This window comes from Cryptomeria japonica, chromosome 4, assembly GCF_030272615.1.
Source record: "Cryptomeria japonica chromosome 4, Sugi_1.0, whole genome shotgun sequence".
Lineage (NCBI taxonomy): Eukaryota > Viridiplantae > Streptophyta > Pinopsida > Cupressales > Cupressaceae > Cryptomeria > Cryptomeria japonica.
In genome coordinates, this window is record NC_081408.1 from 196,405,752 (window position 1) to 196,424,141 (window position 18,390).

Sequence of the window (18,390 nt, forward strand, 5' to 3'; positions counted from 1 at the left end):
CTTGACTAGGCACATGTTTGAAAGGAAACTAGATAGTTCCTACATTAATCCTTGTAGCGTCGTGAATTGTACGCACTTGCTAGGGTGGTACAATTTCACACCTAGTTTAGCACCCACCTTAGTGCATTTTACATTCTGCATTGCATTTCTCCATAAGCACTTAATTAATCAAATTAATTAGGTCTAAGGTCCTATTTCATCATTCTCTACATCATAAAATTGGGCCCTTTTCACTAAAGCGCGCCCTTCGCATTTTATTCCTCCAATACACCACTTAATCAAAAACCCTAATTAAGTCCTATTTCGAACTTGGGGGCTTGGTTTCGGGGTCAAAACATCTTGAAATCACCTGTAACTTCGGGATTCTCTCTAAAATCATCATATCCGACGGCCCTGAAAATTTGGTGAAAAGTTGTCGGGACAGTGGCGCCCGGAGTGCAACATGGTCCCGGACATTTTTCCCGAAATTTTAGGAGCATGATCCAATCATAAAATAAAGCTTAACCCCAAGAAATTGGTGGGATATTCAATCTCTAGGTCGGCCAAAATACGAATTTACGACCTAGGGTTTCATACATAAAAGCTCTCTTTCCTCATTTGAAGGGATCCGATTTTTGTTTCCAGGAACTTCATATGCAGCAAAAGAGCAGATCTTTGAAGACTTCAACATCTTACAACATCTTTCTATCAAGCATCTATCAAATTCATTCATCCACTTAGGGCTTGGAAGACATTGAAGAACAATAGGAGATTACCGACTGAAGATTGGCTTGTAATCCTCCCTTGAGGGTTGGGTATGATTTCATGTTGTTTTCATGTCTTTATATAAGCTTCAATACATCATTTATTCATGCTTTAGATCACTTTGCATCTTGATTTAGAGCATTTACACTATCATCTACAAGCAATTAGGGTTTACTTTCTAGGTTACTCTAGTTTGCTTTCTTGCATTTTAGGACCTTGCACACACACTAGGTCTGCACACACAATACATTTTACAAAACAACTTGGCTATTCGTGGAGGTGGAAATCACCGAAGCGGGGGTTTGACTAAGGCAAAACCCTATATAGCCGCCCATACACCCTTTTCCAGATATTATTGCAGGTTTCAGGATTCAGACGACGCCGCGGGATACAGATCCGGAGAAAGAAGGTCGAGACAGCACTCTGTATCAAATTGCAGAGCAGAAGACTGGGACAGAAGCGCTGGGCGCCCTGGTCCTGCCAGGACAGGGGCGCTGGGCGCCCTGGTCCCTGGGACAGAGGCGCTGGGCGCCCTGGTCCTCCGGACAGACAGCTTCCCGACAGTGTTCCAGAGTGCAGAACAGCAGTTTCCGGTGCAGTTTTCAGGACAGTGGCGCCCGCACCCCCGTCCCGAACATTTTTCAGTCTGATTTTGACTCCGGGTACACATCTGCATTCTTATTTCATCCTTGTATTTACAGCTGTTCATTGTTTAATCTCAATTCTGCAATCTTGTTATTAGTTCATACTTGCATTTTGGGATTAGGGTTTGAACTTGCATTACTTGATCTTACAATTTCAACAAGGGAATAGAAATCCTAATAGATATCCCGTGGCTCTCTCTTTCACAAAAAGAAGTAGCCAATTGTGCAATATCTCTAGGCTCTTTCGTATTCCATAATGTGTGTCAAAAGGTAGGATTAGGGCATGATTAACCTAGTCTCGCTTTTTCCCCTACACAATCCTATGAGAAAAGCAATGCAAGTTTATATCTACAACATTCAACAAAGAAACACTGCGCAACATGATATACCTCAAGAAACCCTTGTGATAAAAAACTAGACTCCAAAGTACACTCAATGTATTAACCTCAACAATCAAATTACTATGTTACTAGGTCCTGTTTCCATTCGGGTTCGTGTGTGGGTTCATCCTCAGGTGCACACCGGTAGTACCCTAGGCATGCCTAGAAGGACCCTTGACTGTGTCAACTAACCATTGTTTAATTTTGGTGGTCCACTATATGTGTTAAACATCAAAGTTGTACTTGACTTTTGATTCTTGCAAATTTGTATCAAGACATTCTGATGCCAACTACAATTTGAGCACTTGTGTTAGAAGATGTAAAACACACTTACAATATTCTTACATGCTCTTACAAGCACCATAGATTCTCTTGCACATCTTAAATGACATAGATGCTCTTTTACACATCTTGTAATACAAATGCTAACTGGCATAGTGTGTCATCCAAGGAATCACAAGATTCCTCCCAAGGGCATTGCCCTTTCTCATGAGGACCCAAATATTACAACACACTACAAATATTAAGTATTTACAATGTTATATGGATTTGCAAGGTGTATAGCTACTAATTGAAACAATATTGAGGGCCTTCACAGAATCATTTTTTAGTGGATGGTTGCTTGCAAACATATGGCTCATTACTACATTGTCTAAGCCAAGTTTGTTGCTAAGCCCCTCCATCTCAAGATTGTCTTCCATATCATTTTGTAACTTCTTAAACTCAATTCCCTAAGTGATTTGGCCTCAATTTACAAGAGGTATCAAAATATAATTATCTATTATTTGGAGTGAATCATCTTATTTGGTCTTCTTGGATGTTGACATCAATGGTATTCTAAGACCAATTTTCTTGTTTAGTCAATCATCATCTCTATTGATCTGCTTCATCCAAATGTGCCTTGGAAGCCCCTCCTCCCTTTCTTCATGGCAATGCATTCAACATAGTTGGACCTCTCCCCTGCAATCTCAGTGCAAAAATAGCTTTCTCTACCAAGTATTCATTACAAATTTTGATAATAAATTCAACATTTGACCCAAGAATATCCAACTCCATTTGGTCACATGACATAAATATTTTTGTTGGCATATTCAAGGTTTTGTTCCATTTTAGATAGACCACCATATTCCTTGTGTAAATAAGATTTACCATCTTTCTTCTTTCATGAGATGGGAGTGTGAGAACTTTTTCCAAAATTATTCTATTATAAGATTAAAAGTACGTATCATTGTTTGTACAGAGAAACAAGAGGCACGTTATCCACCTTCTTTTGTTATGTTGGTGAAAAGTGCTTGGTCCTTTTCCTTTAAAAGGTTGTCCTTTTCAAATGCAAAGCTGTACAAGGGAACACTAGACTACTAATAGCATAATCTCTCTTCATTTGCTCACAAAATTTGGAGGCCTTAGTCACCTTTTGGATGTTGTGATTCACACACAAATGAAGACTAGTAAATGAGATGCATCCACTGTCATGTGTGGCTACTAAGGTACCCCAAATCCCCCACATTCTTATAAGCAATTGTGAATTTTCTCTCAATAGCTGTGAAGATTTGTCAGTCTTGGGCACTATTAGAAAAGGTTTAATTGGAAATACCTTGGTTTCTACTAAACTGTTCAACCAACCCTTATTATCATTCTGCATACTCAAGAACTGTTTATAAATTTCTCCATGTTCACAGATGAATAATTATACGGAACTGCATGGTTTGTTCATATTGTAATCCTTTCCCAGAAACTTTAATCATGGTCTGTCTCCTAGAGAAAACATCAATACAGTTTGATCTTTAGATATGTTCTATATTTTCTGAGAGAAAGATGTTCTTAATCATCTGCTTGCCTTCTTTCTCAGCATTATATCTTTCAAATTTGTTGTCATATTGCAGGCATTTAAGAGTAATTTTAAGGTAACATGAGTACATGAAGGAAAGAAAACAAGATAAGACAAATGAAGATACCTACCTGATGACGAGCCTTGCTGTCTGCAGGTTTTACATAAATAAGTCGAAGTATAGGAATGACCAATATCATCACAAATCCTACAATCCATGAAACAAGACTCCACCATTTATGTGAATGGTCCAGTTGTAGTGTCCTTATGGTTCTCTTGAAGCTTTTCACATGCAAACTGGATGGATTCCTGCATGGAAAGAATTTATAACAGGTAACAGTATTGCAAAATACATAATATTTTTCTTAACCTAAGGTGATGTTTCTTTACTTTCTTCATTCTCGTTTCAAAAAATAACTTATTCCTATGATTACAATATGCAGAATTTCATGGTAGTTTTATGTTTTCCATTTTTATGACCTTTACAGAATTCAGATGCACCAATCATATTCAGCAAATAAATAAACATAAAACCAACCACCAGAGGAAGATTGAAATACAAATGGAGTGCACCCAATTCCATGTCAATAATTTTATTACTTGTTTGATATTTCTAAGAAAATGGAGTATGCAGTATTCCAATGTGAAATGCTAAGGATAGAAATTGAAACTTGGAACTCTCATAGGTAATCAACTCCAAGGGCTGCTTTAATGCCCCATATGAAACAGACTATTGGACAATTAGTTGATTCTGTAACCAGTAACCCCAGCCATAACCTAAACTTAGGTCACACAACTTACTGACGTCACTCTTTGCACCACATATTTGATGCTGCAACGTGTTCGAACTTTGCATATGTTAAGAGTGGAGACCCTATGCTGCCTGCAGCATACACCATGGCACTCTTTTGCCAAACTATAAGCATAACTCTGCTCACATAATGACTAAATTGTAAGAAATAAAACTGATTAAAATTACTGCTTGCAAGTTTGCAACACATTATCTCTCTTTCACAACTTAAAAATAGAGATATAAACCCGTCAATTAGAATATAGATTTCAATATTTTAAACTGTTCATAGTACATCTGTAATATTTCATATAGAATTTATATGGCAAAGTTTTTACGGCACTTAATAGTGTAAAGTGCCATTTGTTTTTCAGCAGCCATCCTTGCAAATTTCCACCATACCTACTATAATTTACTTGATTTTGGGCATGTACTTATCCACATCTTTTATTTTACCTGAACGCAGTGGTCAAGATTTGCTTTGCTAAAGTTGCTCTGATTAGAATACCATTGCAGCACAGATAAGAAATCACAGGGTATAACTACAAAGATTCTATAATGGACAGTTTTTGTCAGACAGCATATACTAGTAATGACATAGAGTTCTGTCCTGTGTTACTGAATGTTATAGCATTGTACAGAACACAAGAATCCCAATTTAGAATTGGTTTTATCTTCCTCGGATACCTCATAACTAAATTTCCTTTAGAGAGTTACCAAAAGTAGAGACTTCGTTCCAAAGGTTTTGGACATTTTATGCGGATGGTGAGATGAACATCATTATAGATGCCCATATGTTAGCTGACCCATGTGATTCCATTAGTTATATGTTTGCTGGAATATTTAATCCTATCACAGAGGACACACGTCCCAAAGGACACATGGGGTTCTAATACCCCTTGGACTAGTAGGAGCAGCATGCTCTGTTTTAATCTCTCTTCGGGGCCTGTTGCGTATAAATTTTGAATTAGGAATAGAGGACATCAAACTTTTGATTGGAGCTGTAAATATGAGAGTTCAAAACCAATCACAAAAATATCATTCATGTTTAACTTGCAATGACACATAACATTAGAGACATGGATTTAGTGATGGCTATACAGTGTACAGCTTTCTTGATCCTAGGGAATTAGTGAAAAATTACACCCACTGCCTCATAGCATATGAGGAGAATTTCCCGGTAGAATAAGTATCATATACGTGTAGGGACCATAGTTTGTAACAAACTGTATGACAAAAATTGTTGGTATTTACTTATTACTTCTTTGCATGAATAAATAGTAATATGAACTATAAAAATACCAGATGATGTTCCTAAATACTTATCGCTTCCCTTAAATTGACATTTGTACCTGGGTCTCAACTCAACCGAAGAAGTCTCACAAAGAATTACAATTAGAACCCAGAATATCCTCAACGTTAAAAGAATCTCTTCAAGTAAAAGTATACATCAATTGTATTGGGGTGGTTCAAAACAGGGAGAACTTATACAAGAGTACAACTTTCAAATTCTTGATCTACGAAATCTAGCGTTGCCTATTATAAACACTTTTCTTTGTTTCAGTAGCACCTGATCAGAAACTTCTTACTCAAAATCATGTGTAAGAATTCAGAGGAAGAAAATCTACTACCCCATCGCCCCTTTTCTAGGGAAACAAAGGCATAATTATTTTTGAGAAAAAGCTGGTGTTGAGATTTTAACTCTTCAATCAAGACATTTTCAGGCATAACAAACAAGTCCAAAGCACATGAATATTTTGCATTGTTCTTGATATGCTCTATTGGACTATTTGGCTGGAAACGAATAGAAAAACTGTTTCGAAAAACTTCTAGAACCATTGGCTATCTAGTGGTAGCTCTTCAAAACCAATCAGCTTGATGCCTCATTTTTTGCAAATGCTTCAAGAGAACTCTGAACCTTTTTTTGACATAATGACTTACGGAATTGTATTAAATGTTCAAGAAATGACATTCAACATGGTTGGAGGGCCAACTGAATAAAAAGAAAAGATTAATGTTGCAATTTTCACGAAAGTTCTTATCATATAAGTTATATAACGGTCATATAAAGTAGTTTATGCCTCAAGGAGTCAGGACAAGTGAAAGAGTTAACAAGAAATATGCAACAATGTAGTCAAGTTAGGTATCTTATACACTGATTTATTGAGTGTATTTCATGTGTTCTATTTTCTTCAATGAACTTTCACTCAAGTTCTCGTGTGAGTGCAGTACCAATTTTTTAAATTTCAAAATTGATTTAGGAGAAACTCAAGACTCTACCAATTTTCTAAAATTTTAGAGAGGGGGCAGACCAGTGTATAGAAAGAAAAAGGAAGAGAGATCTCAGATTTAAGAAATGTATTCTCATAATAATGCTACGAAATTGACCTTAAAAAATTCAAAACAATACTCCTTTTCAGAAAATTCAAACCAAAATAATTACAAACCACTATAAAGAAGGGGGGGAGTGGGGGGAATTGTGTACAGCACACTTGCGTGAATACTAATTTTTTTGTCAAAGAAATGTAATATAATTTATAACTAAGTTCCTGCAAAATTGCTCTCATAATAAGTAAAAATAGTGTGGAATTTTTTTCCCTTTTTTAAATCCGAGGGTAAAAATAGGCCAGCCTAATCTAATGAAAATAAAAATTCCCAAAGATCTTAGATTAAGGAAAAGTATTGTCGAAAAGCTACTGCAAAATTTGTCCTATAGGAATTTTCCCACAGCTGAAGAGCGAATTATCCGGATTACTACTATGTAAAACTAATAAAGCGATGATGAGGGAAAACATTTGCATAAATACCAATCAAAATCCGACGAAGGTCGTGAAGGATTCCACACATACTCCCCCTTCACGTTGGTCTGAGACTCTAAAAGCAACTGCTCTGTATCTTTCTTTTCTTCGATAGCCATCTATGTACTCAAAATCCTTACACGCTAACAAATTCCAGCAATACAATTATGTCTCCTATAAATTCTGTAGTTAAATGTAGTTTTGAAATCCAATGAATATCAAAACATTCAAATTCCAGAAAATTATAGTATAATAATACAAATTTCCCCAGCACAGCTCCGTGTCTTGGAAATCGGAATAAATTACAAGAACCCCGTCGAATTTGAGGTATCTCTTTACTAAATTCACACAAATTCGAGTGAGTTCGGTAGATTTGCGAGGTATCGATGCCGTGACCCCGCAGATTCGAATAAAGTCCTTTTAATTATTTTGTGACGAGATTTTCTACCCCGGTTTCGTAAATAAAAAGCGAACTCCACAATTTTCTGCACCATTGGAGGAGCTCGGATAATTTACTCTGCGCAGAGTTCGATTAGTAGAAAATTTCGTAAATCATAAGTTATTAACGGGGTCTGCGGGGTATGTGGCTTAAGTTCAACAATCTGGCTGAATCTGATATGACTGCTATTCGCAAGGTTCGAAATAGGAGCGGCGAGCCGGAGATCAACGGTGTACGATTCTTCCATACACTCAGGAATCGTGTATCTGTCCGCCACGTGGCCTGGTTTGGAAATGTTTAGGCTCTATATTAAGGGACTGTATCAGGCATAATAAGACAACGGGAAGAAAAACTAGCGCAATTGGCGTGCTACTGGCTGGATATCATGTGGTGTTGATGTTGACCTTGGCCGGTGACCTAATGCCACGTCAGCTGTTTTTAAAATACGCGTTTTAAAAAAAGGATTGAGGGATGCATGTGCTGATAAGCTCGCTCACGCCCTACGCACGCTCTTTTACCCGTTGATTAATGACGTGTCACTGTTTTGCAAGGTTTGTTGAATGGGCCACGTGATCACGTGACGGGGTGCCCACACGTAGGATGGTGATAATGTCAAATTATGTTTAGTATGTGTTAGGTGGACAAATTTCAATTTTTTTTAAAATGAAAGAGTTTAAATAAGTGCTTATGGTTATAATCGTATAAAGAAATCATTAGGTGAAAGGTAAAAAATAATTTAAAATAGAATTATTCAACATATATTCTTATGGTTCAATCAAATCGTATGAAAATTGATAGAATACAAAGTTCATGGTTTCAAGTTGTTTTCACTAGTTTGACTTACTATTGTTTTTGGGTAGTTTGTCTTATGTTTGTTTTTCTAAATCTATTTGTAGGGTGTTGATGGTTTGTTGTGTTTCCACTGTTATGTTATCATTATCTTTGTATGAACTTCTATGATGTATCTTGTTTTGGTCCATTCAAAATTTATAATTTATCATGAATGATTTTGTTGAAGCAAATAATTTTTACAATTTATTTCTAAACTGAAAAGATTTGTGTAAGACTCTCTACTTTTATATCTAGTCATTAAAATGATTCTCCAAATTTTATATAATGAAAAACACCCTAATAAAAAACTACTATTATTACATAATAACTAAAAATAAAAACATCAAAAAATTAAATAATAAAATTTAATTCACAAGGATTTAAAATAAAGAAAAAATGGAATTTAAGTGCGGTTTAATGGTGATTCAAAAAGAAATTATAATGACTTTATTTTTTATTTTTGTTAAATGGTCTAATTAGGTACACTATGGAAGAAGTAAACACTATACCTATATTATTTGTAATTCAATATAAAAGTTATTTTCTTACTTATTAAGAAATGAATTTTAAATTATATTATAATTAAGTTATTAGTTAAAAGAAAACTACTTTTTGTCTAGAATAAGATTGGAAATGAGAGAGATCACCCAAAAAAAAGCAAATGAATATTTTAATTAGAAAAAACAAAATCATTTGAAAATGTTATTATTTGTTATAAAAATATAAGTATCTAAATTAGGGTGGGGCTAGAAATTGTCTCAAGGCTTAAAATTCAAGCACTTAACAAACAATAGTAATTTTAATTTTTTTAATTTGATTGTTAATTTAGTTTGCAAAAGTATGATAATTAAAGTGGGTGGCTATCTATATCAACAAAGTACAATTGCAAACATACATTTTATTAATAAATAAAAAGAATTAGAACATTTTATAGCAAGCAGAAGATTGAAGCTACCCTATAATGCATGTGTTGTTTCTAAATTGATATTTAAGACAATCTTATTAAAAATATGAAAATAGACTTAAAAAATATATTACAATATTATAAAATTAGAAACAATTATATCCTACCATTTCAAAATATTTTTAGTAAATTTATATTTTAATAATAAACATTCTAAAATGATATATATCAATATTAAAAATTATAGTACTATATAATATATATTACTTACTATATTTTTTTATGATTTATTAATAATATGAAGTGTCACTCCAATAACTTTTACCCCATGTTTCTATTTGATGGTTTAAGTGTGTTTATTGCTTAAATTTAAGCAAGTGAAATGTTCTCATGCAAATGTTTAGGAATTGACAATAAGATGTGAAAAAAAAAAGAGGTTAAAAAACTAATACCAATTGCATATTGCTAAAAAAAAAAGTTATTTCCTATTTTTCAACATTTACTTTCATTATTATTTTGTTTCTCTCCATGTGTATTCACACTCCATGATCCATGATTAAGATGAGAGAGTTGTGGGAAGAAAAAATAATCTTGATGCCAGATCATGGAGTGTGATCGAAAATGTTGATGCAATAAAAAATCATACACAATGAAATCCAAAAACAAAGCAATAATCATTATAGATTATAGAAATTTAATCTCTCCTATTTATAATGATATTGCTATCAAGATTCAGCTGACACTAGAAAATTACATCATTTAATCTTTGATAATAGTATCATAATTTAACTTGTTATAGAAATATCTCCTAAATTTATCTTGTCCTTATAATTATATATATAAGAATAATAGATAATAAAAACAAATATTTAGAAAAAGCTTCATTAAGCAAAGTCAGGCGTTCAATTTAAACCCCTATACGTAAGTGTGTAAAAGCGAATAGAAGTAGTTGAGCCACCTGAATTATGGTGTCGGGAACTCTATGAAAATAAGTTGCTCTCAGAAACAGTTTTTTGATCCAGCAGTAATCTGCCTAACTTCAATAAACAAAAGATTTCCAAACATTCTACTAAAAAGGATAATAAACATTCAGATTCAATAATATAAGCATATGTGTATACCAGCGAAAATCCGTGGAAAAACGTGGCGGAGGATTCTGTAAACATTGCCTGTTGAAACTGCTCTGAGACTCCAAAAGCGATTCCTCTGCTTCTTTCCTTACTTTCATCGCCATCTCTCAACTCAAAACCCTAACAAATTCAACCAAAACACTCCTGTCTCCGATTAAATTTCGTATTTCAGTATAGTCCTGAAACTCTTTCAAAGATAGCGCCCTCAAATTGTAGCAAATTACTGTAAAGATTTCTTCCTCATATACTGTTTTCCAGCATTAAACCCTGATCTCGAAAATTGAAATAGTCTCTGATCGATCACGAGAAATTCTCCGATTTCTTTGCAAATTCATATAAATTCACCGATTTCTTTGCAAATTTATAGAAATTCAGCTACAGTCAGACAAACTCCTTCACATTTTCGGAGTTTCGATCTCTCGACCTCTCAGATTCAAACAAATCCCTATGAATTTCTATCTTGACCAGACGTTTGCCCTGTCTTGTAAATTTGAAGGAAGCAAGGCGATTTTCAGAAGCCTCAGGAAAGCTGAGATGATCTACAGCTTAGAGAATTTGATTTATTTAAAGCTTTAGGAAGAGCGTAAGAATACAATAATGAATGCGGCGGTTTCCGAATGATGTGGTTGTTTTTAGTGGAACAGACTGGCTAATCGATCTTAGCCTTCCGAGGATTCGATCCAGGTACGGTGACTCAAAAATTTGAAAAGCGTAAGAATGCAATGCTGAATGCGACTATTTCCGAGTGACGTGGTAGTTTTAAAGAGGAACAGGCTGGCTAATCGATGTTACACTTCCGCGGATTCGATCCGGGGACAGTGACCCGAAAATCAACGGTGCAGATATTTTCCAGGGTTTGAGGAATCTTGAAAATGTAGGCCATTTGGTCCGCTTGTGATGGTGGTTACTCAAGTTTCACGGGTCAAGTGGTTTGGCTCATGATTACTCCAAAGCTGAAATCATACAAAATGCAATTTGGTTTTGTTTACTATTTTTTTTGTTTCATAGGTTATTATTATTATTATTATTATCTGGTTTTTGGTAAATGCCAGATTCTTTATCTGCCGTTTTTGTTGTTTTTAGTTCTAGATGTTTTGGAAATCGTTAAATAATTTGTGCCTGTTTAAACTTTAAATAATATTAATCTCTTATTGATTGTATTTTTAGATGTTTGTATATATGTTATAAGATATAACATGTAGTAAAATTGATGGGGTTTCTATGTAATGGAATTTTCATCATATAAAATTTTGATCAAATATAAAAGGTTTGAAATTTAGATATTTAATTTAATAAAGAAATATGAAAACGGGTGATGGGTGGACAAATGTGTGTCTCTGTGTCAACCACAAGCAAGAAAAAATGGAGACATAGTAGAAAGAGATGCCCGATAGACAAGGTCCGAACAAGTATGGGTTAAGATTCAAATAGGAAGGAGTCACTCGAAGGTGAAGAGGAAATTACATATAGGCAAGAAGGGGATCTATCAGAAACTAGAACTTGAGAAACTCTAATTTCCAAGATAGAGCAGGGAACTACAAGTATGGGTGGTTTCGGAAAAAAAAGAGGCTCCCTAATTCCTCAAGAAATTGGTGAGTGATGGAGCCGCGAAGTGTGGAAGTTAGGGGGGCAAGCAAGCCATGGAAAGGAAAAGAATCGTTGATGTTTCCAAAGATGGCTTCGCGATCAAATCTATAGCAATAGAAAGGTAAGCCCCAGATTCCTAATACACACCCTAGTAAAAGTATTTTAATGTTTTTGGAACAATCTCAAGTAAAGAATTCAATTAACAAATTGAAAGAGATTGGACTTTTTATAAAATGGGGGGGAGGATGGTCAGCTTATGGTAAAATAAAAGGGTGATAAACATTGGGGCAATAATATTTAATTGAAAGCTCTACCAAATGACTTCTTCCTGGTAGAATTATCATCAAAGAAAGACAGATGGACTATCCTAAATCATGGTCCATACATGATGAATGGAACAAGGATCTACATGAAATAATGGAGTCCCAACTTTGATCCTTGGGAACAGAAGGTGGAGACCAGGGCAATCTGGGTTCGTCTATAGATACAATTTACGATATGAATACTAGGAAGAGGGATATGAAGATGGAAGATAGATGATTTGGAACTTATGCAAGAATATGCCTCAATTTAATGCCCTTCCCTCACATCTTGCAAGAGATAGAAAGTTATACACGTGTGTGGTCTATTGGAAATCTTTAAAATATAGTATTGTCTAGCATAATTATTATGTCCCTAAGTTTTCATAATTTTCCCACTACTGTCCATATTAATGGCTTAGAAACTACAACAAACAAAACTCATGTGTATGCATATTCATTTAACAGCAACACCATAGCCAAATTCCCATTTGTGTCATAATTCAATTTGTTTTCTAGCCTAAATTCCAAAGGTTGCACCAAAATCGCTTGACAATTAATCATGTGTTAGAATCATCAAGAATTCTTAAAAGGAACTATGATATTATACCCTTCAAGATACTTTAGTTAGTTGTTCCCATTCATTTTCCCCATCATACTTCCTAATTATTCCTATTCACCTTGCTCGCCATGTCCTCTAAGCCCTAACATTGCTTTATTACCAATTATTGCAATCTCGCAAGACCCTTCCCTCATCATATTAAGTGGTATGTGATATAGTAACAAAGGGAACAGAGTTTATAAGGTTATCGCTATATCGCAAAAGGGGTGCAGTGTTAAGATGAGCGTGTTGCGATACAACGATAGAAGGTTATCGCAATATCGCAAAGGAGACATAACACTAAAATAATGAGATTGTGATATAGTGATAGCCCAGAGTAAAGTTATCGCCAAAGTGCATGATGTTAACAGTCAAGAGAAGGTGTTATTGTGATATATCAATCTAGTGGTAAACTCACATGTCATTATATCACAGGAAGCAAGGACATAATGAAAATAAAGGTTGCGATGATCATTATCGCAACCCCACAACGATAAGCAAGACTACCAAGGTGAGTCTGCAATATAGCTAAAGTGGTTAATTGAGTCAAGTTGGAGATAACATCAGCATGTCATAACTCCATTTTTTCAAAAGATGGTGGAGCTGTTAAATCCATTACACTGGCACAAATCAATTAAATAAGAAATGAGCTTCGCACGCTGCCATTTCTTGCTTGCAAAATTCATTCAAAACTTGAGAATTGAAACAGTGAGAACTCTGCAACAAGGAGAAAGGGTCAAGATCATTAGCAAATTTGCAAGTAAGTACTCCATCATTTATGAAGCTTCTTAAGTAGTGAATTTTACAAGTCAACTGGATTTTAACTAGACTATAGAAGAAACATGCCTAAGAAGGGTGAAGGGTCTAAAGTAGGTGAGGGTTCAAAAAAGGGTGAGGTTTCAGAGAGAAGGGCTCAATCATCTAACCCTATTGATAAAAAGAGGGCACTTCAAAAACCCCTATTAGATACAGTACCTAGGTCAAAAGACACTAGAGCAAAAAATATTTTTAAAGATAGGATAGAGGGTTGCAGAGATGCTTTGATTCACATGGCTAGTAGGGATTTATTTTGGTATTTTTATAAAAACATAAATGAGAAAATCTCAATATTAAACCCCTGGACCCTGGATATGGGTAAATTGATTGTGTCAAATGTTTTTATTGATGTTGAGTTAATTCAAGTACTAGCTGACAATTATCATCTTGTGACTCAGACGGTAAGAATGTCTAGTGGCCAACCATTATTGGTAGTCACAAAGTCAGTTATTGTCGATTGTTTCATGTTGAACAAACAAGATCTGACTAGGGTTGATTTGGAGCAACTTGAACTAAATTACACTATGTTAAAAAAATAATTTTAGGACAGATGATCTCCCATTCTACTGAAAGATGGGCATAAATAACCAATGGAGATTGTAAGCAGTGAACGTTTGCCAATTGATGAATTCCTTGTTTATTTGCAAAGAACATATTTTTCCCTGTGTTGGATACTAGGAGAGGATGCTAGGGTAAAAATGCCAATTTCTTTGATGTATATGGCAATGAGAATTCAGAACTCTGTACTGAATATTGAATTTGATTTTGTCTTGGAGTTGGAAACTAAAATTCATTCACAACTTGTAGCTTGGAAGGAAAAGAATGGGTGTGACTTTCGTCACTACTCTTTGTTAAATGTTATTTGATTATGTACCAGAATAGGCAAGCCTTGGGCCAACAATTGAAGTTGGGAATGGTGGATAGCAATGAAAACAGAGTGCCCGTACAATTGTGGTGTTATGTGTGGGACAAGAAATACAAAGATAATAGCTACAAGATCTTTTGTGATGCATTTGTTGTTGTACTTTTTCGTTCTTTGAATCATCAAGTTGAGAGTTTATCAATACAAATGAGAAGGGTAATAAGGCCATTGGCCATGAATCTTGAGGCAGGACACACACACAATTTCAGTGATTGGTTTTATATGTCAGAACACACTCTAATTAGAATATGCAAATTCCCTCAAGCTCCCCATCAGCTACTTGTGTTTGTATCAGACATAATTATTGTAGTGTCATAAAATTGCGACCCTTGCAATTTTTGACCACATTAGGGTCTTCACGTTGGCAATTTGAATCCCTAAGCCTGATCAGAGACCTAAGACTTGCTCAACCCCCAGAAACTGTCTTTTTCTACCCTCCGCACTACCTGAACCTGCTTCCTATCCTAAGAAAAGGGCAGGACAGGGGCGTGGCACCCCTGTCACCCCTAGGACAGGGACCTGGTGCCCCTATCCTCCTAGGAAAGGGGAGTGGCGTCCTTGTCCTTGCCCTATTTTGGGTCCCCCTCTGTCCTATCTCTGCATAGGACATTACATAAAGCGAGAAAAACCTTCCCCGTGTCAGCCTGTGACAAAAAATCAAGCAATTAACCCTAATTGACAAGTATATAAGTCGCATTTGCCCTCCCATTTGCATAAGTTGGATAAGTTCAATAAGTGACAAGGTGGGCATGAGATCAAGCATTCAAGCATTCCTTTCTAGCATTGAGCATTCTCAAGTCTCCCTTCAAGGCTAGGTGTTGCATTCAAGTCAAGGATTCAACCATTGAAGAGAAGATCCCTTTCAACATTAAATTCAATACAAGAAAATCTATCTACATTCTATCTATAACCTCCCTTGAGGTGACTTACATTTCAGTCTTTCATTTACATTTACATGCAAGTATTTTCTTTCATCATTTGGTTAATTCCAAAACTGGGGTTTGAACTGAAGGCAAACCCCCAATCCCAACCCGTTTTCCTCTTTGTTTTTTGTATAGGTTACAGGTGTGCAACTCTGTTTGCAGATTTGGACTCCATTTGCAGAGGTGGAAAAACCCTTTTCGTTTCACGGATTTTTTCAAGGATCGTGGACACTTTCAACACAGTCCCGACAACTTTTCCTCAAATTTACAGGGCAGCTTCGTCTCAACATATTATAGCCAGATCCAGGTGCATAGGTTCATCTCACGCTTCTATCTTGAGTTATAATTAGTTCTTTGCTACTTTTACACTTAACATAATTCAATCATTTTCCATTCTAAAAGAGGGGTTAGCTTATCATTTCTATCCCATTATTAATTCATTTAGTATTCAATCTCTTCCCTAAGAGATTGGATCTAGTGAATTCACCCCTCTTTTAAATGTAATATGAATAAGGTGTTTGAAGGGAAATCCGCAGTGAAACTTTCATCTCTCCTCGGAGGGAAGAAAAACTTTCCCCTTGATCTCTCCATCATTCACCCTTTTTTAACCATTACATTTTGGTGAACTCGACATCTTACATGCTTTATTCTGAAAATCATTGCATATTTTTCATTTACAAGTTTAATTTTTCTGCAAACTTAGTGGTCAATTCATTCAAAACCCTAGTTTTTAAAATTGAAATTGAACTTGTGTTTTGCAAAAGATTGCTATCTATTGTTTTAGATCTGAAAATTGTTTTGTTTGTCAAATTCAATTTATTCATTGTCTTGTTTAATTTTCAAATCAAATTCACAAAATTAAGAGGTTAATTGTCAAAACCCTAATTTTTAAAAATCATCTCAAAATTGTGCAAAAATTAAATTTCCATTTAATTTTCAGATTTGTGACTATTTTCATACTTATCTTATGTCCTAAAATTCAAATTTTCAATTTCCCTTCTTTTTCAAAATTCAAAATTTCAAACATTAAGTGGTTAGGTCCTCAAACCCTAATTTTCAAATTTAATTGGATTTTGTGCAAATTTCAATCAATTTCAGTTTTCCAAACATTTTTCAAGGTGTCCCTATCCATTAGGTTTGACCTTTTTCAAATTTTCAATTCAATTCCTCATTTTTTTCAAAACCCTATTAAGGTCCTATTTTCCCATTCAAACCTTCATTTCGCCTATCTAAAGATCGTAAAATTCGCCAATTTTGGGGGGTTTTCTTTAAAATTATGGTAACTTTCATCCCTAAAATTTTTGAAAAAAGTTGGTCAGACCGTGTGCACTTTCAACACGGTCCCTGGATTTTTTTCCGAAATATCGGGAGACTGTTATGACCATATTTAACAACTTAAATCTAGAAAATTGGTTGATTTTGTTGATTTTTTATCCCTCTAAAATAAAAAATACCTTCAAATTTCAATATTTCAAATTTCAAGAAATTTTTTAAAATTAAGTGGTTAATTATACTCTGCCTTGATTTTCAAAATTCTGAAATTAAATGGTATCCTATTAGCCCTAATTTTAAATTCCAATTTCCTTTCATTTATCGTCAAATTATCTTTTTCAAAATTGTGTCATTTTCTTCTTCCAACAGAATCAAATTGTTTAATCCTTATCTTCTCAAATTTTGTATTATGCAATTTTTGTGAACTTTGTTCCTATTATTCAAAATTCCCATTTTCCCTCTAGTGCATGAATTTCACCACTATTAGTCCTACCTACACTATCCTCATTAGACAAAGCATTAGAATTAAGGCTTCCCAAAGTTTAATTACCTAGGAGATGGAGCATAATTTGGGTGACTTCTTTAATGAGGATAATGCTAATTCTTCCCATCCTAATCATGTCCTTATCTATCCAATTGATGAATCCCATGATGAACAAGAAGAAGCTTTGACTAGAGTTTCCATAGATCAAATTTTAAAATTGGACAATCAATTTGATAACTTTCAACAATGGATGTCCCAAGAATGCCCTAATAGTGAAGCTCTTCCATTAATTGAAGGCCTTAAATGCATGATTCAAAGTGATAAGAATGGAATCGATATATTATGTGGCATTGCTCATATTGTTGATTCTAATGTCATGCCTATAAAGAGTTGTGCTGAGAACTTAGGTTATTCACAACCTTCAAATCAAATCAATTCTTCTATTCCTTTGTCTACTCCAATGGCTAGTATTCCTACCTTCACTTCAAACATCATGGTTACATCAACTCAAAATGGCATTCCTACAACAATTGGTCATGGGGCCAATCCCTCTTCTTCATTTAATCCTCCATATTTACCTATGTCTTCCATAAGTATTCCAAATATCTGTCAACCAATAAGTGTGACACAAGGGGGCAATTCGTTCAATAATTTTATTCCTCCTTTTAAGTGTCTCCTTTCCTACTCAATCATCACCTATGCCTACTTATCATAATGTCCCACCACCTTATTCTCAATTCATGTATTCCTTCAATAATATCACACCACCTTCTCAATCAACCATGTCCAACATCAATTCTTCTATCGAAGCAACCATTAACAATCTTGCTCAAACTGTGTCTTCCTTACAACAACAAATTGCTTCCATGAGTCAATCCAAGTTTAGTGTTCCCACATTTGATGTAGCGAGCCCAGTTTCTCTTGATATTGTTAAAGTCATCCAACCTAGTTACCTAAGCATGTTGAGGTCCTCAATTGGAACTATAATGGAAAAGGTG

The 18,390-nt window shown here is 34.9% G+C and overlaps 1 protein-coding gene across 2 annotated transcripts in view; it reads right to left on the minus strand.

Moving 5' to 3' along the window:
- Positions 1 to 11,238, minus strand: part of LOC131076297 (uncharacterized) — a 72,943-nt gene extending 61,705 nt beyond the window's left edge. Inside the window, exons 1-2 of one of the 2 annotated variants that reach the window (XM_058013421.1) lie at positions 10,480 to 11,238; positions 3,728 to 3,905 (exon numbers count right to left, since the gene is read on the minus strand). In XM_058013421.1, coding sequence (XP_057869404.1) covers positions 3,728 to 3,905; positions 10,480 to 10,592 — 291 coding nt within the window. In that variant the 5' untranslated portion in view covers positions 10,593 to 11,238. Of the gene's footprint in view, positions 1 to 3,727; positions 3,906 to 7,193; positions 7,955 to 10,479 lie in introns of those variants that run through there. The other variant, XM_058013422.2, reaches the window with a different exon arrangement.
- Positions 11,239 to 18,390: the final 7,152 nt, after the last annotated feature.